We start from the raw sequence: 27,334 nt of genomic DNA on the forward strand, positions 1-27,334 counted from the left end.
TGGGGGAGAGAGACTGGACCTAATGACTTTCTCTGTTCCTTGCAACTTAAATTATTCTGTAATTCTAAATGTTTACTTCTGTATCTAGGGTTGTCTTTAAAGAATACCTTAACAGTAGTTTGCATTCCTAATGAACATTGCTGTAGCTAAATTCATAAACACAAAATAAAGTGGCCAAAATTGAATTTTTGACACTATTCAGTAAATAGGAAATCAAACTCTTCTTAGATGAAAAAGATGTTTTGAAAAGGTCATTGTAAATTTGAAGAAAGCACAGGAAAGTCATCTGAGCGGCTTTATTTTCTCCCCAGCTCTCCACACTACCCTTTTGGTATGTTTCACGAACGTTTAATCCATGCCAAGGTGAACATACTGATGATATTTCGTCTTGCAACGTTAGGTGAAAGCTGATAAACTGACTCTTATCCATCTTCATAACAGAGGCAGAAGGATGCCACTTTTGCAAACATCCATAACTTGCTCTGAAAACCGACGTCTGACTGTCTGTCCTGAGCTGACAAATTCAGATGTGGCAAGTTTGCCTTTCCTCCCCTAGTGCTGTCTTGTGCCGGTTACATGGTGATGCACAGTATCAGAAAAATTGTTTTGTAGAGAGGGAACTTCTTAAAGGGCTTGCTTAACTGAAGTGTGATCACTGCTTATCAGCTTCTTAAAGCCTTATGTATATTATTGAGTATAAAAGCAAAAAAAGCAACTGATTTTTTTACTCCAAACTGGAAGAAACAGTCATTTCCCCATTTATGGAGATTCGTTGTCTTCTGTGAATTACATTTTACAGTGAACTGTTCCATCAGTGTTTAAAAATGAAAACTCATGGCTGAAAATGCAGTGCATCAGAACCGTTCTTCAAAACTTCATTAGTGGAAGAAATACTTAAATATTATGATGCTGTGTTGTGGCATGAGAATCAAAGTTAAGGCTGTGAATTACTAGTTGCCCACTTGAATGCTTATATGCCCAACTTTTAATTGGATTAATTGAAATTGAATTTGAAATTAGAATTAATTTAAATTAATTAGATCTAACTGAAAAGCCTTCTGTTGGAAATTAAATCACCGGCTCTTCATGTATTTCAGGTAACATTCAAGGAGCAACAATAGTGGATGCCCTTGATACACTATACATCATGGAAATGAAAGAGGAATTCAAGGAAGCCAAGGAGTGGGTTGAAAAAAACTTAGATTTCAATGTGGTAAGTAGTGTTGCTGATTAACATTTAATGCTCTGTTTAGTCTTTGGGGGCCAATTGACGACTGGGTTCTAAGATTGAAAGCGCGATGCAGGGCTACAGTATTTAGCTCATTGGTAGATAAAACAAGGCAGGAGGCAGAAACATAATAAATTTACTGCTCCACTTATACAGTTTTTCAGTCGGAGAGATTTAGATAGGTAGGAGGCAACGAGCTGGACTGAAGGAAGGAAAAAAGAATAGAGTATTTACCATCGCAAAATAAACAACAAACTTTTCAGTCCTCTAGGATAGAAGAATCGGGACACTTCAAGCATTAATTTTTTAGTTACGCAAACACTTTACACTTTTGCTTTGTGAAATCTTCCACAAATTAGACTTGCGTTTAGAGAAAGCTCCGTGCCATGCTTGCCATTTAAGTTCCTTTGTGTATTCTAGAAGAGTTGAATCCCATGAGTTAGGCTGAACTGTTGGCACAAACTGATCTGCTTTAGTCTTACGAGGCACCAGGTCATCACAAGTGCACGTTGAAATCATCCTATTAACTGGTAACTATGCAGCTGAGAGCAAAGTTCGTTATTAAAGTTTTTATTCTAGGAAGGTTCTGAACATGCAAGAACCTCTGTAAAACTTCAATTAAATTGGGAAGTCCTGGTTTTGGTCTCTTTTTTTGGTTTTTCTTTTTTTTTTTTTTTTTTTTCTTTTGTGGGCCGGGGTGTTTATTGTAACTGCTTGGTACAGAGAGCTAATGGAGTACCTCTGCTAATCAGTGTAGTAAAGGAGGAAAGCATTGTAGGCACGGTACACTGAGCACTTAAAAGCTCTTGTAGTTGACGTGCGTAATGGTAGAAACACTTTCTGAAAACAAAGTACTCTTTCTAATATGTTATGCAAAAGTCAGGATTAATTAGCTTCTCTAAAATGCTTGAGAATTAATTATCATTTTAAGAAGGAGGAGTTAATAAGAGTGGATAATATATAGTTTATATAAGCAGCAATTTAGTGTGCATTTATGTTTACATTAATAATGTAAATACAGGATATTAAACTGTGCTTCTGAGTAGTGTCAGATGTCTGATGATATACCTTGTGCTGGAAACTTCTACTTCTAGATGGTGTTGCCTACAATTTCAGGTCCTGTTGTTCATGTACTTTTAAAAATTATGTAGCCCGGATTTTTTCCTCAGTAATGCTTAAAAGCCTATGAATTCTTTCAAAATGTCTGCAATTTTGTATTCTGTTAGTCAATCAATGCAGCAATCCAATTTAGCAGATTTACCGAAACTACTTTACAGATAATACTGATGTGCATCAGGAACAGTATCTTATTCCTGATATTCCTGTAAGTAGCTGCCTTGGCTTCAACACCTCACAAAATTATTTTCGTAATACTCCGTAGTCATACAGAATTGAATTTTACATTGGCATCAGTGATGAGTGGATGAAAGTGGAAGGAGGAAATGAGAATAAGTAACTGCAACACCAACTTTAATAATTGATGTCAGTTTGTTTAATGGCTGAATTGTTTGAAGCTAGTAAACTTGTACTCTTGTTTAGTTTTCCACTTTAAATATAAGTTCTAGTTTCAAATTCTGCTTTGCGTTTGTATCTTACAGTTTGAAGTTGGAAATTACTTAACACAAAGGGCCCTCTTCTCTTTTGTGTTTAAGCATTTATTATGTATCGGGTATTACTTGACATTTTCGGCATTAATGTTTTGTACACTCATGCTTGCTGCTGTTTTTGCAACCTTTCTCCCATAAAAGTGATTTAGTTTTTAACAACTGACACACTGACATATCCTTAAGCGTTATTTCTTGTGAGTGGTATAAAATGTGTTTCTGTTTGATGTTTCTGGTCATTTCCTGGGCAGTGACTGCTTAATCAGCTTTTGGGGAAGCATGTTTGGTCTTTATTTGTGTAATAAATAGGATTAGTTTGTCTTTCCATTTAATCTTAGAACTGTGCTTTTTCAATCTTAAATTTTCTTTAAGATGTTCTTTACAAAAATAGCTGTGACTGTATTCTGTGGCAGAATCTTTTCTCTTTATATTCTATGTCAATGCAGCTAGATAAAGCAAGTTTTCCTCTCCAGGAGTTTCTAATATGTCAGATACTCATTGTACATCTGGCATTTGGCCAGCACTTGATCATTTTCATCACCTAATTGTAAAAGTTTCCAAATGTCACTTTGTAAAGTAGGCACTAGTTTATCCACATAGAAGGATTTATGGACTAAAGATGACTTAATGGGAAGTGGCATCATCTCTTCCCCTGTTAGATTTCAGTCCCTCAAGTCAATGAATTAGTTGTCAGGGTTACTCTTGTTTACCTTGCTGAAGAAAGCAATGTTTTGATTTTGAAGGAAAATTCAAGATAAGTAAAAGCCACCTTTCTTGGCAAACTTGTGAATTTTGGTAAACTTGTGAGTGGATGTGTTTGGAAGCTTCCCCTTTTGGAGTATAACACTCTTAGACTATTCTTGTTATAGCTGGAGCTGGTAGCCCTATGGTTTTATAACTGGGATATCCACATTGCAATGCTCGGAGTTTTTTTCTCTCATAACTGCTGAAATTCCTCATATTTGATACCTTGCTGAAGTTTCAGCCAAACTGAGTAGTCCTTCAGGAATTAAGTTGCATTTTCTGATTCTGTCAATATTTTAAGAGATTTAGACATACATGCACCTTTGGAAAGAGCTGACACTTAGCAGTGGGTACATCCGTGGTCTTTGCACCATGAATGTGTGCTCTGTTTTCCGTTAAATCACTTCACCTCTGAAGAGCTGTATTTTTGCTCTTCAGTTAATATAGCTGAGGGCTTGGTCTGACCTCCCCACGTGTGCTGCTGCCCGCACACCTTTTTGGCCGTGCTCGTGCATGACCCTGCGCAGGGCTGCCCTGCGCCGCCTTCTATATCAACACGTTGCAAGGGAGGAAAAAGGAGCCAGTCTTTCAGGGGATCACTGGGGAGCTTGGTTGTTTCCTAGCTACAACTATGCGTTGCTGTGTGCTGCTCTGTTTTTATTTTTTTCATTATTTGCTTTAGGACCTGCACACACACAGAGCGTTTGTAGCTTTCTGAAAGAGTTTCTGTACCACCACCCCAACCCCTGCTTCACGTTGGGGAGGAAAAAGCTATCGGCCTCTGCAGCGCAGGGGGGTAAAACCACAATGAATCCATACTTGGGAAGAGATACTGGAAGAGGGATCTTAATGAGATGGATGAAGAGGTCAGGGTTCAGTGAGTAGCAATGGAGGAGCTGAGCCACTTGGCCACAGCAGTGAAGGGTTGGGAGTTGTTAAGTACTGGAACTGATGGTGCTTCACTTTTATGCCCAGATGCCCCCCAGCCTCTTTAGGATGCGACACTAACTGATCCATCCCCCTCTTCATCCCTGCTAAACTCCTTGCACACAAAAGGACGGTCTTGCCCGTACTGCATACTGAGAACAGTTCTTGGCCTACATGGTGTCCTAAAGCTTGCCTGGGCACTGGGTGGAACAACAGGGACCCAAACCAGACCAGAAGGTGCTCACAAATGGTATGTGGGACAGTGCTTGAATTTCACACCTCGACCCACTGATCAGCCATCTGATGTGGGTGTTATCAGGCAAGACCAGGATGGGAACAGGATATGGAGCAGGAAGCCATATGCTTGTTGGGAGAAGAGGAAAATGGTTTCTTCCACCAGAAGATATCTCAAAGGTGAATTTGGATTCAAACTTAAAATCACCTTCCTTTTGGTTATTAGGGAATTTTGCTTTCTTTGCCTCATCCCTTTCTGGTTTTGGTCAAAATGAAGGATGGTGGGAAGTTATGTTTGCTCCAGTGGCACCAGTCTGTGCAAGAGCTTTGTGTGGATATAATTTAGTTGACTTCCGCTGACATTTTGTGCAGGCACTGACTCATCGTGCATAATCCGTCTCATCACAGATACCTTCCCTTGTTAACTGCACGGGATGGATCAACCTAGGAAAGAGTGGATGTTGTGCTGTGGGGAAAGTATGAAGAGTGTTTCGTATTTGTTCTTGAAGATAGGTACTAAATGAGTTGAGGAACTGCCTAAAGAGAAGGGAATGAGTAAGATGGCAAGGGTAAGTTGAGGATTGTATCCTGCCAGCACTCTTAAGCAAAGCTGTTTACCAGAGGTCAGTCAGTCACTGTATCTGATTTAATAAGCCAGCCTGAAGGTTTACTTACTGGTTCTGATTTTTGTCTTTGTACTTAGCTTTGCAGATTTGAGTGTCTTTTTAAAGTAGCTTTGTGTGCAGCTTCATGCAATGTAGAAGTTTTGCATGTAATATGTCTATTTTGAAACTAGAAGAGAGTGGAAAAAGTACAGAATCTTGAAAATATGTTTATCTCTACTGCCATGTGTAGATTAGCGTGCCCCTTTTCCAAGATCCCAGAATAGCAAATATTATTTGGATCTAAGTATTAATGCTTCCAGCATTTATCTTTAGCTCAAATCTATCAATGGTGTCGCAGTCAGTAACAGGACAAACTTTTAGAATCCATATTGTTTACTTCAAACTTCAACATTTACAAGTTTAAATGCTATTACTCTCAAACCGTAGGTATTATGATTGACTTGTAATTATATTTAACAGTCCATAACCTAATGTTCTGGCTTGGAGGCAGATGGTTTTTGGCGCTTTATTCTTGGTGGTTTTTTTCTCTTTAAGTGAGAAAATCAGAAAGTTTCCTAATATAACAATTTGCAATAGGGTAGCTTTCCTATTTAAAAAAAAGAAAAAAAAAAAAAAAAAGGGTGTGTGGGAAGTGAGAGTAAATGGACTTCAAGTAAATTTATAATGGGTCTGTGAGGAAGCTTAAGAAAGCCAGCAGTTGAAAATGGTTCTTTAATTTGTGGGACTATTTGTTTACTAGTTTGCCATATAACTTGTTAGTACACTTTAAATGCCAGACTTCAAAATGACTTGATTTTGTTTTGATTATGAATAAGAAATTATTTTGATGGGCTAAAAGAAGATCTTGCAAATTCATTATTAAATGCAGTTCTTTTGCTGCTAGCGTTGGTTGATGCCTTCAGTAACACTTTATTTTTGTGCCTGTTTAAGATGTTACAGTTTGCCATGGGGGGACTTCAGCAAGATTAAATAGCATGTTATGCAATAAACAGGCTTTGATACTTGCAATAAAAAGGTTGCTAAAATTGTTTCCCTTGTCTATGAGAACTGAGTATTTTAGCAAGCTGCCACTAAATTTCATTTGTGGAATATGAATGAAACTTTTTTTTTCCCCCATAACTGCAAGTAATTAAAAGGTTGTTTAATACAGTAGTTTAAAGTGAGCTATTGTAGTACTTTTTGTGCCTCTATCATACTCCCTGGACTGCTTGAAAAATGCTAAGATTTGGTTTTGTTCCCAACCTTTGTGCTTCAACAGGGGAACATTATTACTTAATAGCAATAATAATTACAAATGCCCCTCATTTCACTTGAAATGTGGGCCCTTTGTGTCCATTGTTTAGTCTAGAATTATGTACATCATTCAGCATTGTTCAGTGTAGGGTCCCTGGCGTTCTGTTGCACAGCTTCTTAACCTGCAGGGTAGGGGCTGTTTGCAATGGTACAGTATGGCGTGGGGGTGGGGGTGTCACTTTATTCCTTGTACACAGGAGCAATAGATGGAAACGCAGACGAGGTGACTGAACTTGTATTGCACTCTTCATGAGAACAGGAGAAAGAAAGTAAGTTTTGGAAAGAATCTGTGCAACAAAGATGACTGAAACAAATTATTTGGTAGGATTTGTGGCCTTATTTGTATCTTTATAAAAACTAAGACAGTAAGCTCTTTATCAAATGTAAATTTAGGTGACTTGGTTATTGTGAATACCTTCATCCACATAAAGAACACACAGTATTTTCTGCAATTGAATTATGAATGGCAGAGCAAGTACCAGCATTGATGAGTGCCAGGTGGAAGCTGATAGTAGATAAATAAAATTGGGTTGCATTTCAAATGTTGTGTTTATAAGTGAAAGCGACTTCCCATGAGAGAATATAGATGGAAATTGTTTTGGCCTTGGTTTATGAATTTGTGGAGAGGAAGACTTGCAGGAAAGAGATGCATTAAGGAAATGATCCAGAAGGATGTGAATACTGATTTTTTTAAAAGCTGGAGGAGTCCAATAGAAGAAGGGCTTCAGGAGAGCCCAGCTGACAGTAGTTTTGTTGTCTGAACAGTGCTTTCAATATTAAATTCAATGACAGCTGGTTGAAGCTTCAGCAGTTTAATGGTTATAGACTTAATCCTCCGGTTTATGGAAGGGTGAAGGAAGTGGTGAGGTGCAGCTGAGATCAGATTGACCCAGTCATAGGTTTGCAAATAAAACACAAATGCAGAGTAACACAAACTAGCTAATGTAACTCTTGGCACTTCGTATTTTTTCCCCTGTTTGGTAATATTTGTTGCTTTTTGAAGACGGGGCTTTCTAAGGTATAGTCAGCCTCCCTTTTTTTAAAAAAAGTTACTTAAATAAGTTTACTAGTTAAATCTGTCACGTTCTGCAGCTTCTTGAGTGTTTCTGATCTATGGTTGTTCTCTTGCTTTAAAAAAAACCCCTTATTTTAGCATTTCTCCTTGTCAAGACAAAATGTGGTAACACTCAGCTGTTTCATCCTTTGATTGTAGAGACTTGGTTATTTGCAGAGCCTGAGTTTGAGAAAGAGCAGTCTCTACCATATGTGAATAGGTTCACTTTGGTGTTATGTGTCTAGCCAGCAATGTAAAGGATGTTACATCTTTTTGTCAAAATAATTTTGTCTTTAGAAGCTAATCAAGGAAACCAGATGAAATTCCACAAGGTCATCACAGTTTTGCTCTTGCACCACATAATGTATACATATATTGCCTTTGGTTTTCTGTTTCTCTAAGCAGAGTGAGCAGCAGTCACATTTTCTCCAGATTTTGTATAATACTTGGACTGTCCCATTTATGATTCACTTATCAGAAGATCAAATAGTGAATGATAAATTATTGATCATGTGTAAGATGAAAGACTTAATTACTCATGTCCTTCAATTAACATAAAAGCCCTGGAAGTAAAACAAAAAACACGTTGTTCCCAATATGCATATCACTTTCCCAAGCCATCTACATACTTTCAGAATCCTTTATAAAAGGGAGACCTCCAAAACTAGCAGCCAGGGCAAGATGATATTGCATAGGAACAATAAAAGCTTAGCAGAGACATGTACTAACAAAGGTGTTTCAGGTATCATCGTACACAGCACATGGCCGTGCAGGCTAATTGGAGTACTAATGAAAAGACTGTAAAATTAGAGATATTATCTATCCAGTTGGTCAGAATCATCTTATATACTTGTGATCTTGCAAAAGGAAAATTGTAGTCATTTTAAAACAAGTATGTTGTCACTTCTCCTTACAGAAGTTCCATTAGATATAATGGAATTAATTCAGTCACTTCTCAGACCTGCTATGTCTGAGACATATATATTCAAACCATCATATACAATGATTGTTTGAAAGAGAAGGTTAAACTTGAAATAAAAAATAAAGTAAAATAATTCTGGCCTCTTCAGCTGGTGAAGTAGAAGCTTTGGGAAGTGCAGATAAAGATTTTTCCCATATATTTTGTCACTGTTATGTGCATCATGAGGTATTTGTGTACAGCCAGATCTGAGACCTAAATAAAAGAATAACATTGCTTACTTGGGATTTGACTGCTGAGTAGAAATATACAGACTTATTTGTGCAAACTGTATGTGGATGGTGATTAAAAATATGAAGAGAGGGTAATGATCAGGGTGTGGCATCTTAAATGCATAATGCAAAAATCTTAAAAAATCAAACCAAAAAGAAAGGTAAAGTTGGTGTAGCTGACATCTGCTACTTCTAGAAAAAGTTCACTTGTTTTAACAGACTACTTCTTCACACAAATTTTCCATGTAGAGATGAATGCTTCTTTGACATGAAATTGTAAAACTAACTGTTCTGGAAAATGCAATAATTCCTGTGCTTTCTGAGAATACTACTGGCCTGGTATAATGAGTTTTGAATAACTATGTATTAAGCATACAGCTTTCAAATCTACCATTAATGAAATGTCTGTCCATTTCATTAATTGCGTCTGCTTCAGTGGTTTGTATAAAGATTGTAGTAAGAGATGAGGATTTCAAACAAAGGTTCAGAGACATGTGCAAGTGAAGTATTGGAAATCTGATAAAGCTAAAACAATGGTTGGCTTCAAGAAATGTCCTGAAAGATCGCCACTTCAGCAAACAGGATTACAGTGCAATTAATCTTTGTGGTTCGACAGTAAAATCTTTATTCACATTACTTCAGAGTCATCTTTTTGTCTATAACTGAATTCCAGAAGCAGATGTCAGTGCACACATACTGAGCTTTTCTTAAAGGGCCTTCACATTCCTTGAAAAATAACAGTGGTTTGTGAGTGGCCATATTAAATCCAGAAAGGTAAAATGTAAGGTTCTGGAGACAAAATACTCAGCTCATATATCACTCAGTTTACTTTGAGCAATTCAGAATAAAAACATAATTTAATTTCATCCTTACAGGAAGCACAAGTGTCTGGGATGTCTGATTAACTCATTTCCTTGTTTAATACCTACCTCTTTACATCTTCAACTTTCCCGCATCAAAGAAAAATTCTTAACATGTGTTGAGGCTCAGGACTGTAATGGAAAGACCTTGAACTTCTGAAGCTGGTTCTCAAGTAAAATACTATTTATAGGAGTTTCAGCTAGCTCAAGTTCCTGGGAAGAGAAGCTGCCCCCATCATTCCTTTAATCATCCTTTCTTCAGTCAGATCAGATCAGCCTTTCTTAAGTCACCTCAGTTCTCTACAAGCTGTTTTATGCATTGGATTTAGTTAAGGTAGACTTCTTTATTTAACATAGAGTTCTTACATAGGTAGCCTGCTGAGCAGGTGAACAGCTGTATTGTCTAGCTGGTTCAGCTTTCATATCCATCCCCCCAGGTTTACCAGATATCACAACATAATAAGAAGAAATGCACAGAAAGGGCACTAGTTAAAGTTGAAGTGAATACCTGTTTCCAGTTACTTCATTCTCCTTCTTGCTGCATTCAGTGAGACAATGACTGGACACTTGGAAGGAGAAATATCAGATTAATTTTGGAAATAGGAATTAAGCCTCCTTTTTTTTTTCTTTTTTTTTTTTCTTTTTCTTTGTAGCTTCTTTCAGAAAGAATGAGTAGACCAGTATTGGGAGAGCAGTGAGTGAGGAGAAACTGCTGAGTCTTAGTACACTTAAAATAAACTTGAAAAATGCTAAGTTCTGACCAGTGCAAGACAGGAAGATAACTTTTTCAGTTTGCAGTCTTAACATATGATGCCAGGTGTGAGTTTTCAATAGGCAGATGTGTGTGATGGCTTTGCTTTGATCCTTTGAACTGTGCTTGTGTGCATAAAAGAAACTACACAGGCACACACATGTAGTATATATGAATTATATATTAATCAGAGCAATTCTGTGGATGAAATTATATCCTCCATTTTTAGAGGGGGAAGTACACAACAGATTTTAGAGGAGAAAAGTTAAGTGCCTGAGGGTAAGTGGACAAACATTGTAGCAAATCGGTGGTTTTTTGAAGTCTGTACCTTTACAACTGATGAAGCATTAAACAACTCTCTGAAATGTGTCTAAATACTTTTCCTTAATCAGAGTGCCTTGCAAACTGGAAAGCGTGAAGTAATATTTCTAAAAAGTAACCTGGTGCTGTTTTCTTCTACAAAGGCAGTTTACTAGAATTTAAAATCCATAGAAAACAGAGAGCAACTTCTTCCCTCCTCTGTAAACTGACATCTGAACATTTAAACTGGAAAAGTACAAAAACTAGCTGAGTGAGAAAAGTCGTTCGGAAGAAAATCCCACAGCTCCACCATGCATTGATTTATTTTGAATATAGCTATAGTATCTGTCAACAAATACAAGATGGATAAAAACAACTCAATAAAAGCAAGAGATTGACTGCTGGGTACAATTTTTCTACAGAAATAGAAAAATGTAAAAAGTAGTATTACATCAAAATTGCATTTAAAAAAGCAAAAATTAAAAACCTTCAATAGATCAGCTTTTCGACTGAATGCCTCTTGAGTGGATCGGATGTTGTGTAGTGGGGTAAAATTGGAATTGACTTGGGAAAGAACAAGAGAAGGTAGTGATCATGAGACTCAGATTCTTCATTTAGGTTTGGATTTAAAAAGGCAAAGAAGAATGTACTTTGAATTTTGAAACAGGTAATGGATGTATCTGTACTGCTCAGTACAACAAACCTAGTCTCTATCATTTGGCCAGTCCAGCTTGGGAAGGGCTGGCAGTGATGGTGAAAGATCATCTGCTTCCTAGTAAATACGCGTCATGATTACATTTTTATCATTAACATATAATTGACCTCCCCTTTTACAATAATGTCCATTTAGACTGAAGTAGGAAAACTCTTGGGCATTCTGATCAAGAACTTGTCATACGGTGTCTAAGAAGAGATGGTGTGAGGTGAGGTAGTGTGAGACGTGGTCCGAGAGCACTTTTTGTGTGTGAGCACTGAATCATTTGCAAGGAAGTACTTAGTTATGTGGATTTAGAGAATGCCTTATGTCCAAGTGGAAGAGATAAAAAGGTAAAAAGGATGAGGATAATAGGATATTTCGCTTAGTTGAGGAAGAGAAGGAAATACTTTAAAATGCTCTTAAGTTCAGTTATGTCGGCTTTCCCTGTGTCTTCTGTGTTTTGCCATTTACAGCTGTTGTCACTTAATACCTGCATGTATATATATAAAAAAGACAAAAATAAACAAACAAAACTGTACAGAAAAATATCGGGATAAAACTATGTTTGTTTATTTCAACAGAACGCTGAAATTTCAGTATTTGAAGTGAACATCCGTTTTGTCGGTGGACTCCTTTCAGCTTACTATCTTTCAGGAGAAGAGGTAAGACATTTCCACATGGTTTATCTAAAATATCATCATCTAGATAAGTAGGTAACTTTATTTTAATAATCTTATTTATCTAAATTAAATTTGTTTAGAACTTTAAAAATGGCTTGTGCAGCAGAGACCTGTCCAATGTGTTTTCTTGCTTTTATCACTGTTGCTTTGTATAAGTCTTGAAGTTATTACTTGATGTAAGTGTTAAATGGTTTTATTTTTTTTTTCCCTGAGTTGAAACCATACCCAGTGCATTTTTACCAGGCTTCATGCCAGAGTGTGTAATTATGAAGTTCCTATGCCATGGTAGTGGTAGATTTGGTGCATCAGGTTCCTGCTTCACTGATTAGTTTGCAGTATATTCTTTAATTCCTATAAACTTTACTTCTGTTGGCCTCACATGGAAAAGACATGTTAAGACCAAAAAGGTAACTGGTAAACCTATATATGTGAATGTCTAAAGCGTTAGTATCCCATTAATCTCTATTGCCTGTCATGGTTTCTAGAAAGGATGAAGAAGCAATTTCATCTAAGGGCTTTGACTAATGCAGTTATTTCTGTAATATATTTGGAGAAGGCTATAGTGGTACTGTGATATTTTAAATTTTTAGCTTGGCACTTGAAAAGTCTTTAATCTTCCTAGTCTAAGTTCTTGTTCCTATCTCTGGATTATCATAGTATTTTATTATAGGATTACCAGAAGTTAATACTCTTTATCCATAAGTTGAATTTATCATTGAATTTCTTTAAATCCAAAGTAATTACTGGTGTAAACTCCACAAAACCCTAAAGGTGTGTAATTTTCTTTCATATGTAAATTTCCCAAATAGTAGGTAAAGCCCTGTTTTGAACCTGTCACTTTAAATTAACTTAAATTCTATGGTGTGCATGTTGGCTTTTGTTAAAATTTAGCATTATGCTAAAGCTGTCTTAGCAGGTACTATTGGGTCATGGGCCTGACAAAGCAGTTATAAGGAGGCAACGTTCCTCTGACATTTTTATTGTACCTATCTATTTCCCATGGTCCTACCGTGAGTGTAGGTGGTATTGAAAATACATTAATGTTTTAAAATATACAGTTTTTCATGTTTTAACTGTCTTAGATTTTTCTGGAAGAAAATTTTACACTTAGACCCATTTAAAATTCGCCCTTACCAGTAAGGAAAAAAATCAAGAGGTTCTTGGTAGCTGGCTTCTTTATCTTTACTAAATATTGGTTTACTTAATGTTTCATCTTCAACTCTTGAAGGAAATCACTTGTCCTCCTACAGTAACTCAGCAACCAGAAATAAGCATATCTAAGGGTGTCTAGAATGGAAAGCTCTTCCTTCTGCGATTAAATAGTTCTATCTTTCACTGCATATCTGCTCCTTGCAAACAGGCATGAACTTTTCCAGTATAACCTATTGCTACATTTTAATTAAGCAGTTCTGACGGAAGCAGAGGATGCTTCTTGGCAGACAACAAGCTGGTAGAGGACTGCACGTGAGCCTTTACATCAAGTGGCAGTTGTCTGCCAAGAAATGCCCGAACCATTTGTCATCAGTGCTGTTGATTTCATGTATATGTTGATGGTTTATATCTTGTGTCTGTTAATGTGCAGGCTCATTTTCAATCAGTGCAGATAGTTTCTCCTAAATAACACCTAGCCATTGCTTCTCAGGCATTCCTTCACCTTTAGAGAGGCAGTTTTACCACCACCTCTTGGACTAGATGGATAGCAATACTTGTGTTCCAATAAAACCCTGTTGTACAAACGAAATGAGGAAATATTTAAAACAAAAGGAGGTATTTGACTCAATGCATAATTAAGTGGAACTCTTTGCAGTGGAGCATTAGTGACACTGGATGCTAATGTCTGTTCTAAAAATGAATGTAATGTTATTGTTAATGAAATTAAAATTGTTAATGAAAGTAAAATGGGCCCCTAAACACAAAGATGACGTGTACGATTAAGGAGGGTCCTGAGCTCTTGCAGGCTGGGAAAGACACTGTCTATGCTTGCCACTGGGTTTTGTGCTCTGTGGTAGACATCTGCTATCCAAGACAGAATGATGCTCCTAAGCTAACAGTTGTCCTAGTGGCTTGGAGACTGCAACTCCCTGTGCTCTGCCTTGTATCAGATTTGGGGAAACTTCCCAATTTGTCTCCTAAGTCATAGAATGGTTTAGGTTGGAAGGGACCTTAAAGATCATCTAGTTCCAACCCCCTCCCACTAGACCAGGCTGCTCAAAGCCCCATCCAGCCTGGCCTTGAACACTGCCAGGGATGGGGCATCCACAACTTCCCTGGGCAACCTGTTCCAGTGCCTCACCATCCTCACAGTAAAGAATTTCTTCCTAATATCCAATCTAAATCTCCCCTCTTTCAGTTTGAAACCGTTCCCCCTTGTCCTATCATTACTCTCCCTGGTAAAGAGTCCTTCTCCATCCTTCCTGTAAGCCCCCCTTTAGGTACTGGACACTGAAGCAGTAGCCGGCTGGTGCCTGTAGTAGGGTGGGATGTGGCCGGTCAGAGGACAGAGCAGCCATGCAGCGGTGTGAGGGTGCCCATGCTGCCTGGGTCTGTCCTTCTCTGGTGCTGTGACAGCTGTGGAAAGGACCCAGGGCCCCACAGGCTGGCTGCCACCACAGAAAAACCATCTTTAATCAGCCTTTAGTCCATTATATTAGTGGGCGTTCCTAAGGAGGTGGAACAACCTGTGTGCAGGCTGTTTGGAGGATTAAGCTTTCTCACTTAAAAGCTCATTTTATTCTTTATCAGATTAACTGTTTAAAAATCTTGTATTTGCTGTACACACTTATCAGTGTCCTAATTAAAGAAAGCCATGTTTCAGTAAAAGGAGTGATGGAAATAATTATTGTTTGTACTTCTGAATTACATTTCCATGGGTAATGATCCAAAGCTGCAACATATTGTATGTTCCATAATCATTTGTAAGTCTAACTAATCATGATTAAAGAATATCCTATCACACGGACTAGTTCCTAAAACATCCTGCTCACATAATAGTTCATTTAGATAAAGGCACCAAAGTGAATAATTTTAAAAATGAACAAATTGAATACTTTGCCTCTTGATAAGTGTGTGCTGCTTACTTGTGAACAGAGCTATGAGATGCATTATATTAAACTTCCTAGAATTTCTGTCTTACTAGAATTAATACGAAATGCCTAAAAGTGCTAGAACAGTAATACACTTTAAGTAACTTTTTAAAATTTATTCTATGATTGCTATTTAAACCCAAGCTAGAAAGAATTCCAGTCAAATATCAAACTTCATTTGTAAAACAGCTACAAACACCAGAAAATTTGATTTCAAGTTAAGTAACTTTTTAAGGACTGCTCTTTTTTTTTTTCTTTAAGTCCCTCATAGTTACACTATATATGAACACTTGTTCATATGAGTGCTTCCCTGTTTTCTTTCCATGAGTCAGTGGCTATAAGGGATTACTAAAAACAAACCTGGCTCCTTTAAAGCAGTGCTAGTATTGATTTTTTTGTTTGTTTGTATGAAAGCATCTGGAGAAGCCTGTAATATGGTAAGTTTAAACCATAGGAACAGGACAGATATATTTGCAAACTTTCCTGATTGTTTTGTTTAAATTAAACCTGGATTCATTAGTAGACATGATTCCTCTTCTAAGCAACATGGTATGTGATGGTTTTTGGTTTTGTACTGGAAAATAAGATGTCTAGTAAGGGAGAGATTTGTTTTACAAGTGCTTTGTGGTACTTACTAGTCTGATGTAAAATTCTGGTATACCAAGGGTCAGGAGTATTAAATGTAACAAGATTCCCTGTTCTGCAGACCCAGATATTTTTTTTTCCCCTTGCTTAAAGCACATTTCCAAATGTAGTCATATAAGGAGATAATTTGTTAACTTTTGGAGAAGGACAACACTGTGTCCTCTAACAGCAGCTAAGACCTTTCTTGGAATTCGTGGGGATGACAAACATTCTGAGGGGAACGGAGGGTCCCATATGCAGGCTGGACCCTTCCCACAGGGAGGTCTGTTGCCTCCCTGGGGCCCATGTTAAGGATAAGAGAGGTGGGTGTTGGCCTCTTCTCCCGGGTGAATAATGACAGGACCAGAGGAAAGGGTCTGAAGTTGCGGCAGGGGAGGTTTAGGTTAGATATTAGGAAGAATTACTTTACTGAAAGAGTGGTCAGGCACTGGAACAGCCTGCCCAGGGAGGTGGTCGAGTCACCATCCCTAGAGGTATTTAAGAAGCGTCTAGATTTGGCACTTCACGGCATGATCTGAAGGGCAGAGATTGTAGGTTTTTTGGTTGGACTCGATGATCTTAAGGGTCCTTTCCAACCATGAAGATTCTGTGATTATTTCTGAGCACTGTAATCTTCACTGTTGGGAATAACGGTGATACTGGTGCTGAAAGTCACAGTAAGTGTATGGCACTGCTTGTAGAGAATATACAACCCTAAATACTGATTTGACTAGCTCTTCTGGTTTACTGATAGCTGGTTCTTATAGGTACTGTAAAAGTACCTATAGGTACTAAAGCTGTGTAAAAAGGGGACTGTTTTACTTGAAGATTGGTTCCACAGTCAGGACATACATTGCATAGGCAGAAATAAAAGGAGTTTTTAATAACTGCTGTTTGTATGAGTATCAAAAAAGTAAATCCAAAATGCTCTGAAGTGAATGAGGAGCATGTGAGTTTCAGATCCAGCTGGTAAGTTCCCAGATTCCTTTGAAGCTCTTCCATTTTTTGAATGGGATGAGTAATTTTTTTTTTTCCTCAGAGTTAAAATATTTTGAATTCAGCAGCTGTTCTTTCTGCATAATATAACCTTCTCTTTTCTAGGACTAAAGATAGTTATCTTCACTGGAAGAAGTCAAAAAAAGTTGATAATGGTGTTCATACTGCCATTTCTCTCTACAGCATGAAGCACAAATGGAGAGCTTTCTATATTTTTTTTTTTTTTTCCATTTTTTTACTCTGGCAGTATATCCTGTTTGAAGGAACATGAATGTATCCTGATCAGGATGAAGGAATAAAAAACCCACAAGAAACATTTCTTCACAATAATAAATGTTGGACTTTCTGAGTTTCATCTGTTACTCTCTACCAACTGTTAATTAGAAGTAAAAAAGAAAAAAAGAAGGGAGAAAAAGAGTGATGACATATCACCTAATTAGTTTATATCTGCATTTAGAATAGGAGTTGCAGTGCCACTATTCAACCTCACTTGATCTTGGCCTGCTGTCTGACTTCAGACCTAATCATTGCCCATTTAAAGCAACCATCCATCAGTGATGGCAGCGCTGTCTTATTAATGAGGAGCAGACATGAAATAATGATGCAGATGCTATTGATCTAGAGCTGCCTTTGCCAGGCTGACCACAAAACATTGCTGACTTCATATACCACTAAAACATTCCCCAGAATTTAGCTGTAGCTATTTCCATCTGACTCTCCCCCTCTTATAGAGGTCTCCCTTCATAGAGAATATTTGAATTCTGTAAACACAAAAAAATATAATTCATCATTTAGAAATCTTCAATAGTAGGAGGGTGAAGTTTGTCACCCATACAAAGGTACTGGCCTGTTTCTGCAAATGAGGAATTTAGGTTCCAGTATAGATGCCTTAGGGATCTTATCTCGCCAGTGTGAGAATTGACTACATGTTTTATCTCCTGCTTCCTTTCACTTAACTTGACACTAATTAACAAGAGGACTTTTCCTTTTATGTCTTGGAAGCTTGATTTCTAATGCTGTTTGAAACTCCAGGCATACTGTATCAGCCTGAGCACTTCTGCGTGAATGCCACTTAACTCCTCCTTAAGCATCTTCCCAGACTGGCAGCAGAATTCCCTGTTTGGTAGAAACTAGAAGACTGCAATCGCCTGTAGTTTTCTGCAGCCCCGTTTTCAGATTTGGGTCCTGTTTGCCACCTACCATCCATCTGCTGCCACTTTAAGTGATACATCAGTACTTCAGTGGTGTCATGTTTTAGTTCCTTTAGAGCTCTGAAATGATCTTGATGATTTGTTTCATTTTTATCAATTTATAATTTTTTTAACCTTCCATATTTCATAGAATCCTGGAGTTATTCAGCTTGGAAGGGACCTCAAGAGGTCATCTAGTCCAGCTTCAATATTGGGACAGTGCATTAGGCTTGTCCTTTTAAGAATCTCCTTACATGGGAACCTGTCTGGGCTCTTCAAGACGGAACACTGGGGCAAATTTAGGTTTTCTGCAATGGCTTTGTTTCGTGCACTATGCTCTTTTACACAGGCGTGTCTTAATTGTTCCTCCTGGCTCTCTAGCAAGCTTCATGTTTCTCTTTTTGTTGTTTTTCGTTTTAACTTCAAAAACTTGTTCTTCAAAAATTACTTTTAGCCTGACTTAATAGTTTTTCATTGAACTTGTCAGACGTTATCAGTTTCTGTATTCCTTAATCGGACTTTAATGTACTTTTGCTTTTAATTACCTTCTTTATTGTCATATCAAAAGAAGATAGAAGTTATCTGAATCTTTTGATTTGAGAATCTCGTGACTCTGAACCTCATCTGTTATTCCCCAGGTCATCTCCAGGCATTTTACCCATTTGTCTGTTCCTTTCTAAGTTCATTTCAGCTGGTCTTCTTGATTCTCTTTCCAAACTTAAACATTACCAAGGTCAACCTTTCATTTATAACAGCATTTTGAATTGGAGCATGCGGCCCCTCTTAGACAGTAATATGTCAAACTATAAGTCAAGAGCTACTTTTTCTCTTATAGACTCTGAGTTTCTGCAAGCAGCTGTCATTACAGTGTATAAAAGCATGGTTTATATCTGCTCTGATGTAGCACTTAACAGCCTACTCGGGGGCAGAGAAGGATTTAAAATCTCCTCTGTTTCTCGCAATCACAGTCTGTAATCCCCATTAGTATTTCAGTCTCTTCACCACCTTTAATAGATCTAACACTGTTCTCTTTCTGCGCTAGTCGCATCAAAATGTACTACAGCATCCCTGTGGATTCACATTCTGGAGATAACCTTGACTCCTAAGATTTTCTTTGATGTGGACTGTTCTTCTGCTGTTCCAAGCAGACTGCTCTTCAGTCTTCTATTTCTGTCTCTTAAGTTCCTGCGGTGCAATTATACTGTCGCTGTTGATGAAACCCATCTCCGTTAAACAGGTTCCCTGTACTCCAGAAGCTTCCTCGTTCCTAATACTTCTGTCCCCTTTTTCCCAATGCTACTTGCTGAGATGCTCTGTGCAGCTCTGCCTCTCAAGATGGCCCCACACATAATGCTGAGGAAACATCAAAGAAGGGTAACAGAAATGCTGATTTTTCAGCCTAGCACTTAATTCAAATTTTGCTTCTTGGTTTTCCTTCTCTTCCCTCTCTGCTTTGGAGGTGCTGATACCATGACTGGGCACTCTTACTCAGCTCAAGTACCTGAAGCCTTGTGGAGCCTCTGCCATCTGTACACCAGGCACGCAGTCAGCTGCCATCACCAGCAATTTTTGTGCCTCATAATAAAGACCCTGGGGCTACTCTACTAACGTAAAGTGAAAATAGTGGCAATTTACATTGATTCAGTGAATTGCTGTCTGCCGGAGTTCACCAGTGGGTAGGTTTCTCTTTGAGATGTCTGTCATTGGCGCGAATATCCGCAGCAGGGGGACAGAGCAGCTATGGTGATAGCCTGCTGCAGCTGCCACAACTAAGCCTAGTGTGAAACCAGGAGCCAGGGCCCCGATTTTGGTCTGAGAAACATGAGTTTAGAAATCTGACCTGTACATAACCACATTCTTCGCTTTTAGTGGTTTGTTTCCTTTTTACATAACTGAAAGGCATTTCTTTCTGGAGTTCTTTCAAAACAAAAAAATAATTTGGCTTCTCCCATGGCAAACTTATTTGACATGTGTTTGCATTCCTCTGTTGACTTTAGAAATAACTAAACCAAAAAGTTCTATTGCTCATTACATTAATTTTAACTGAAATCCCTGCTCGCCTCCAGACTACTGTAGTCTGGGGCTAAAGCTGGTAAACTTTTGGAAAGGAGAATGGATGATAATGAGAGCTAAGTAATATCTGATTGTGATTGTAACAGCTGGTGTGTTTGACATGAGCTTGTGAGCTATATTATTAAGTAGAATTCAAGCAGCTGAGAGGGAGCTGGTTTGTTTGTTCTGAGGATTTGGCTCTCAACCAGCTCCTGCAGTTTCGCTTGAGTGTGGTTCTACAGAACAGTTGGAGAGGGCATGTCTACCAGAAATACTAGTGTGGGGGCTTTCCTTTTGCGCAGCAGCTCTAGATAGACCCGAAAGAAGGATTCTTTGCATGTGGGTTAATATGCTATACAGAAGAAATGTTATGCTATTAACAGTCTGTCCAGAGTCACCATGCACCTGCAAAGGAACTCAGTCTCCAAGACATTTGTCTCTTTCGTTTATCTCAGTGTTCAGTTCTGTCATTTTGCAGCACTAAATGCAATTGAAACAATAAGGAAGAATAAAAGGAGAGTAAAAACATATTGCCTGAAGAGTTAGTGGGATTGTTCTGTTCTGCAAATTTAATTGAAAATGTACAACGTATGGTTAAATATAGGGTTCTGTGGAGCCATTTGCAAGCAGCGGTGAGATTCTTGCAAATATACTATCCATATCTAAAGAATAATCCTTATGTATAATTTTACAGCCCAGAATTTGACTTTTTTCTGCAAATGAAAGCAACCTAAAAATATCTCAAGTCAGTGCTGACAGTAGGAATAGATCAGCATTAATTTGCCCCCCTTTAATTCCAGGCTATGTAAAATATTTGAGAAAGTATATTCTCTCTGTAGATGTATTATAAAAATTCAATTAGGTGATAAGTAGTAAATGTTACTGAATCATCAAACTGAATTTTTTCCCAGAAAAAGTACAGGTAAAAATAATGTATACTTGCATTTTACTCTGGGCATGGAGTAACTCTTCATTTCTTCATCTAAATCTTTCACAACATTTAGCTAGTTTATGTAAGATTCCATTTTGTGCTTTGTCTCCATAGACAGTCTGATCCAGAGGTCATTTTTCATTAAGTCGAGAGTTAAGTAGATGATAATGTCCTCTCCTTATTAGCTTAGAGAAGATAAACCATCCAGTAGATTCCCGTGTTTTTCATTCTGTTGTCAACTACTAAGGTTCCCAAATATGACTTTAGCAAAGAATGCTTCTACTTTTGTATATTTTTGCAAAAACTTAAATTGCTTCTATTAAAGAACACGTAAGCATTAATTAATTCTAAGTACTTTAAATACGAACCAAGTGAATAGAAAATTATGATGAAATTGGCAAATTTCCTCATCCAATTTGCCATTTGAAGGATCAGATTAGAGATTTGTTACAAACCACCACTTTGTGCTCAGGACAAGTCCTGCTGCTTCAAGCTAACTGAAAATCATTGAGCAAATTGAACGCCTAAAATCAGACGCAGACATCATTGCTGTTCTTGCATGCCCTTCATGACTTCAGCAATAGGAACAGATAATGGCATCTTTGCTGCAGAAGAAGTAGATACCCTTTTAGTCTCCTTTGGAATTAGCAGTACATCTTGCTCAGCAGATCAAATCTGAAACAGATACAAACAAGGTTCAATGGCTTTAAGTTTGCATGAACTCTTGGGATCAATTTATGGAGAGTGCTAATTGGCCAGAATATTTTTTTTTTGGCAGGATCTATTGCTTGCGCTTTTCAAACAACATAAATCTGAAAGATTTGAAAGGAAAGATAAGGAGGGGGCTTTTTACCAGATCCATTGGAAATTGCAGGAATCCACATGCAATTTGTGTGCCGTTTATTTGTAGAAATGCAACAGTTGAATAATGTTGATAAATGTTGTGGTTGATAAATGAGTGCAGTTCCTGTCTCTCCTGTGCCAAACGCTTGCCTCTGCCATATGCAGACTGTATTTGCACCCTATGTGCAAATGATTGAGAAGGAATTTGGAAAAGATGTTCACATGAAAAATCCTGTGCCACTTCCAGCACAACGGATGCCAAGGGGAATTTGGGTTTTTGGCAGGTGTTTGCCCCTAATCAGAGCTGTCACGAAGCATTTGAAAGACAAATCTTTGTTTTCCTCAAATCAGTGAATATAAGGGTTCAGTTTGCATAGGGCTAAGTGCAGAGAAATGGGCAAACTGCAAACTTTTCTTAAGCCAAGGACTGGCTTAAGAATGAACAAAATCACTTCCATGAATATTTGAAAAGTGAAAAAGAGGAGTAGTATATAGTGACAGTGTTTCATGCAAATCTTGCTTTCTTTCCTCAACGAAAAATAGTTTAGGATATATTTAAACAGCGGATCCAGTTTCTTAGCTCACTGCTTACATTGCAAGTCTTTTGTCAACAAGTAATATACTTTTGTATTCCCACAGATGTTAGATGGTCAGCTATCTTACTGTTTAATTTTCTGTAAAGTGTAAGATATAAGAGAGGTCAGGAGGTGGTAAAATATTCTGAAGAACTTGGATTCTGTTTGATGTGTTCAGCTCTGATATTTTTCACTTAACACCTTTGATTCCTTACATTAACCCACCTGACCTTGATAACTCCTTCAAATAGTAGATAGTTAAGACAGTATAGTATGAGGGGACTCTCGTCATTCAGATACATGAAGGCTCAAAAGCTTATTTTAACATCCAAAAAAACCAACCTTATGTAAACTGACAAAACTCTAAAGCAAACAAGGAAAATCATTCCAGCAGCAGTGTCACTGGAGTAGAGTCAACCTTCAATTAACAGAAAGCAATCTTCCTTCTGGCATCAAGGGCCAGTTCCGTTGTTCCTTGTGATTCAGATGCATTGAACTACCGAAAAGGCTCTGTAACTAGTTAATCTGAAGAACTAGATGTGTCTGGTTTGTTTCTTTTTTCAGCCTTTAGGCAGTCATCTGCTTTTGCAGGCTAAGCAAAATAACACCACCAGTTGTTTTTGGAAGCTGGTTCAGTCCAGTTAGTGCTTTAAAGTCATGTTGTCCCTTAAGGGGCAAGTTGTCCTTAATTTTTGCAAGCTCGACTAGATAATTTTGCAGTCCAGTAGATCCTCAGGATCATCATGTGAAAAGGATACGCTGTGAACTTCATTCTCTTCCATTTTTCTTTGAAAACTCTTTTTTATTTTCTTCAAACCAACAGCTGCAGAACAAAGTCAGCAGCTCACAATGCTGTTTCTTAAAAGATGCTATTTTCCCCAACTTGTTCTTAAAAACACTATTCATAGTGTACAGACAGTTCCCATCTTTTTCTCTTTATCATGCAAAACCAGTGAATAACTCAAACCTTCTCATCAGCATTTGCTGCTTGTAGGGTGCCTCTTACAAACATCCTTCAGTCTATGCTCAGTCTTTTTTCTCCAGGGTTGCTTTTATTTGCATTTATATTCTAGAGGGAAGAACAAATAATATTCCTGATTCCAGGCAAGATCAATAACTGCTGAGATGCTCTGGGCAAACGTTGCCACACAGCTGCAGGAGACTGTGGGGATGGTGCTTGGCACGTCTGGGCAGACTTACTCCGATCTTAAATGCCATCAGTCTTTCTGATTTGCTCGAAGGTTGTGTGTTAAGTTAATATGGTTATTAACTGACCCAAGGCCAAAAGTAAAGACTTATGGGGATAGCGAGAAGAACTCCTTGCTCAACCTGTTTTCTCTTGACGGACTATGACAGTTGGTGGTAGAAGTGATGAGTGCAGCTGGTGCTAAAATGCCCCTTTTCTAAATCATATTTTTAAGACCTTTTTTATATCTAATTCCAATTTGAAATTACAGTTAAGGTACTATCATGTTTTAATTAACATACCATTAAATATAAAAATAATGTAGTGAAACCTCTGAAGTATTCTCTCTAGGAACAGCTATGTGAAGTGTTCGGTCAAACGGTAAAAACACTAAAGCCCTGTCATGAGTTTTGGTAAAAACAGAGAGAGTTTACGTGACTGTCATGTCTTTTTTTTCTTTTCCCCTGCTCCCAACGGGGGAATGAAAAGCAACGTAATGATACCTGTATATGCTAATATGCATACTTGAAATATTTATGACTACTTCTAACCATTATTTCCTCCAAATATACGCTGCATTCAAAAATAATGTTAATCTTTGGGGAGAACATCTTATGGCTGTTTAATTATAGGAATGATTTTGAGGTTTAACTCTAAAAAAAGTTTTAACTGCAGGGAATTCAGAGAAGCAGTTGAATCTCCCATAAATTTATTACTTGCTGGCAGCACTGCTCTTCAGTCAGAGCACTTGTTTCTGACTCTTAAGAATTGGAAATGTCTGCTTGCCTCCTTGTATTTCAGTCACTTTAGTTTTATGGCTTGTCCAGTAAGAGAAATAGTCTTACAGTAAACAGAAAGGAATTGAATTAGTCTGCCTGATGATTTAACTTGCAACATAAAAGCAGCTTCTTAAATCAGAGTTCTTCTCTCTTGAAGCCTGCCATTTGGCTTACATAAAAAGAACTAGAAGAGAGTTCACATTTCTTATATTTAATTTAAGGAAAATACACAAGCACTTTATTTAGACTCATTTTGGATATGTCCGTTATTCATCAGACAAGTCAGTGACTGTTGTCTTTCAGAGAAATCTCAACCATAAGAAAGCAAGCGCTGAGTTAAGAAGCCATCATCTTCTTTTTCTGCTATACAAAAGAAGTTTTTTCTTGTTACATTAGTTACAGAAAAAGCCATTTGAGGTCTTGTGGAGGGAGGAACCTGCAGAGTATGCTAAATTTTAACTTGTTGCTCTCCCCTGAAAAATAACTTTTTAGGAATGCATCAGCACCGCTGGTAGTGTTACAAAACTCACCTGTCATGGAGTCCAGCTAAGCTGTTTGCACAGTTGCAAACCCCGGGCTGAATTTACCCAAATGGCACTTTCTGTATCCCATTGTTTTTAATGGAATTTACCAAAACAAATGAAAGAAGTAGTTTCTATGATGTTAGTGGTAGTGACAGTCATCAATATCTACTTGTAATCTCAAAGACCACTGAAACGTTAGGGCTGGAACAGATAAAACTCTTGGTTCCTTTTCCTTATATATAAAAGTGAAGCAGAAGGAGTCTGTAGCTGCTGGTGCCCAGAAAAAGATCAATGAGAGAGTTTTATGATCAAACGGCTTGTTCCTAAGTGATCCGTGCTGTAAATCTAACAGAGGGACGGTTGGCACTGTCTTTGTACTTGTGATCATTGTACTTTTTAAGATATTTATGATGCTTCCAGTATCTGAGATCACAAAATCTGGAAATTCCTGTGTCGGCTTCAATCCTAGTATAAGGATTAAAAGAAACGCTTTACTGTTTAAACATGGGACAGCCTTAACATACAACGTTAATTTTCAGTGAATACTCATTATATCTGATACATATTTAAAGAGTAGAAGGAACACTCTAAATGAGTAGTTTTTAATTTATTATTCTTGTATCCATGAACACATGAAATTAATTGTCAGTGGAATTGCCCATGCAGGAAGAGGAACAGAGGATCTCTGGTGAAGGACACTAGAGTAAACTTTAATGCAAATGAGACTCCTTAAGCTTTTTGTGTTTAAGGAAGACTGTGTAAAGCCTGGAACTCTGTGATTTTATGCCCAACATCATGACTTGTTTTTAAAACTTTGGTGTTCAAACTTGACAGTTTGGATTCTCATCCTGCTTTGTACCTTGCCCTAATCCTTTTGTCACCCGCATTGCATGTAGTTTGCTAGTTATTAGTTGTTTTTGTTGTTGTTATTATGAGTTTACTTCTTGCTTCTTTCTAAAGGAAGACACTGCTACATTACAAGAGGGGATTCATGTTGATAAGTAGTTTCCAGTGTCTACTGAAGCTATAGCTTGGACAAAATTCACTTAGGACTAAACTATGACACTGCCCTGTACATGCCCTAATGCTGTGCCACAATATATGTGTAACATTTATATAAAACTTTCAGCAGAAACTGAAATGTAGGAGGTTCCCTCTGAACATGAGGAAACACGTTTTTACTGTGAGGGTGACTGAGCACGGCACAGGTTGTCCAGAGCAGTTGTGGAGTCTCCATCCTTGGAGATATTCAAAAGCCATCTAAACACATCCTGGGCAACTGGCTCTAGGCGGCCCTGCTTGAGCCAGGGTGGTTGGACCAGATGAGCTCCAGAGGTACTTTCCAACCTCAACCATTCTGTAACTCTGTGAGTTTTCACTCACAGCTTCATGAAAACACAGCCCCTTGGCTGTCTGGAGCACTTTGTGTGAAAACTGCAGGGAAAAGGAAAACTTTCCTTTCTCAGGGCATGGCACTACCACTGCAGACCCACAGCAATTGCTCTACAGCCATAGGAATAACTCTCTCCAGAAGGAGCAAATCCTCAGCTGGCTGGAGGAGAGCTACTCTGTGCTACCTGGACTGAGGACATTGTCAGTATAAATTTTAACCGTTTGAGGACTTGTCTGTGAGAGATATAAATACCTGACTTAAAATACCTGTGATGGTGTCAGATTGAGCATATGTGGTGATTCAGGAAGACCACCCTTTTGAGGGGGACCAGAGCAAGAGGACAGAGTAGTTTGGTTTGTGTTTTTTTTTCCATTGGCTTGGCAAGGTGACCAGGTTTGCTCTGCAGGTTCCCATAAGCTCGTGGTTTGTTCAAGGAAGATGGCAGAATATGGGAGATCCTGAGCCTAGGACCCTTTTGATTCTCTCTGCTGAGACTTGTTTCATTAAGCTAGTATTCTGATGTTGGAGTAAAATATTAAAGTCAGCAAATGAAGTTAGACAAAAAATAATGATCAGAAGAATGATTAAAGTAGGCATACCCTGTTCACACTGTTATACTTGTGTATTTGATAAGCATGATTTAAAACTCTTTCCATTGACAGCTGGAACAAACTTACAAGTATCACATAACACTGGCTGAAACAAACAGCTCTCCATTTTCTGTTGAGTTAACATTAAAAAGCAAATAGAATACCCTTTACCTATGCAGAGTGATTTTAGCCTTTTCTGTGCTTACCGTCGTGGACTAGGAGTGAACTTTAGAGTGAAGGCATCACTCTAAATCACTTAATGATATCGGAATTAAAAGATACAGTTGAATTTACAAGGCCAGGAATGAATCTTCTGTTAGCACTTTATGCTACATTAACTATGTAATTATTGATTCACCATGCAAAGTTTATTAGGGTC

General features: G+C 37.9%; 1 protein-coding gene across 1 annotated transcript in view; it reads left to right on the forward strand.

Annotated features, from left to right (window-relative positions):
- The window catches only part of MAN1A1 (mannosidase alpha class 1A member 1), a 154,545-nt gene that overhangs the window by 50,550 nt on the left and 76,661 nt on the right, over positions 1 to 27,334 (forward strand). The window contains exons 3-4 of the mRNA XM_074580858.1: positions 1,098 to 1,213; positions 12,091 to 12,171. Of these exons, the coding sequence (XP_074436959.1) occupies positions 1,098 to 1,213; positions 12,091 to 12,171 (197 nt within the window). The remainder of the gene's footprint in view (positions 1 to 1,097; positions 1,214 to 12,090; positions 12,172 to 27,334) is intronic.

Source organism: Larus michahellis, chromosome 3 (genome assembly GCF_964199755.1).
Source record: "Larus michahellis chromosome 3, bLarMic1.1, whole genome shotgun sequence".
Classification (NCBI taxonomy): Eukaryota; Metazoa; Chordata; class Aves; order Charadriiformes; family Laridae; genus Larus; species Larus michahellis.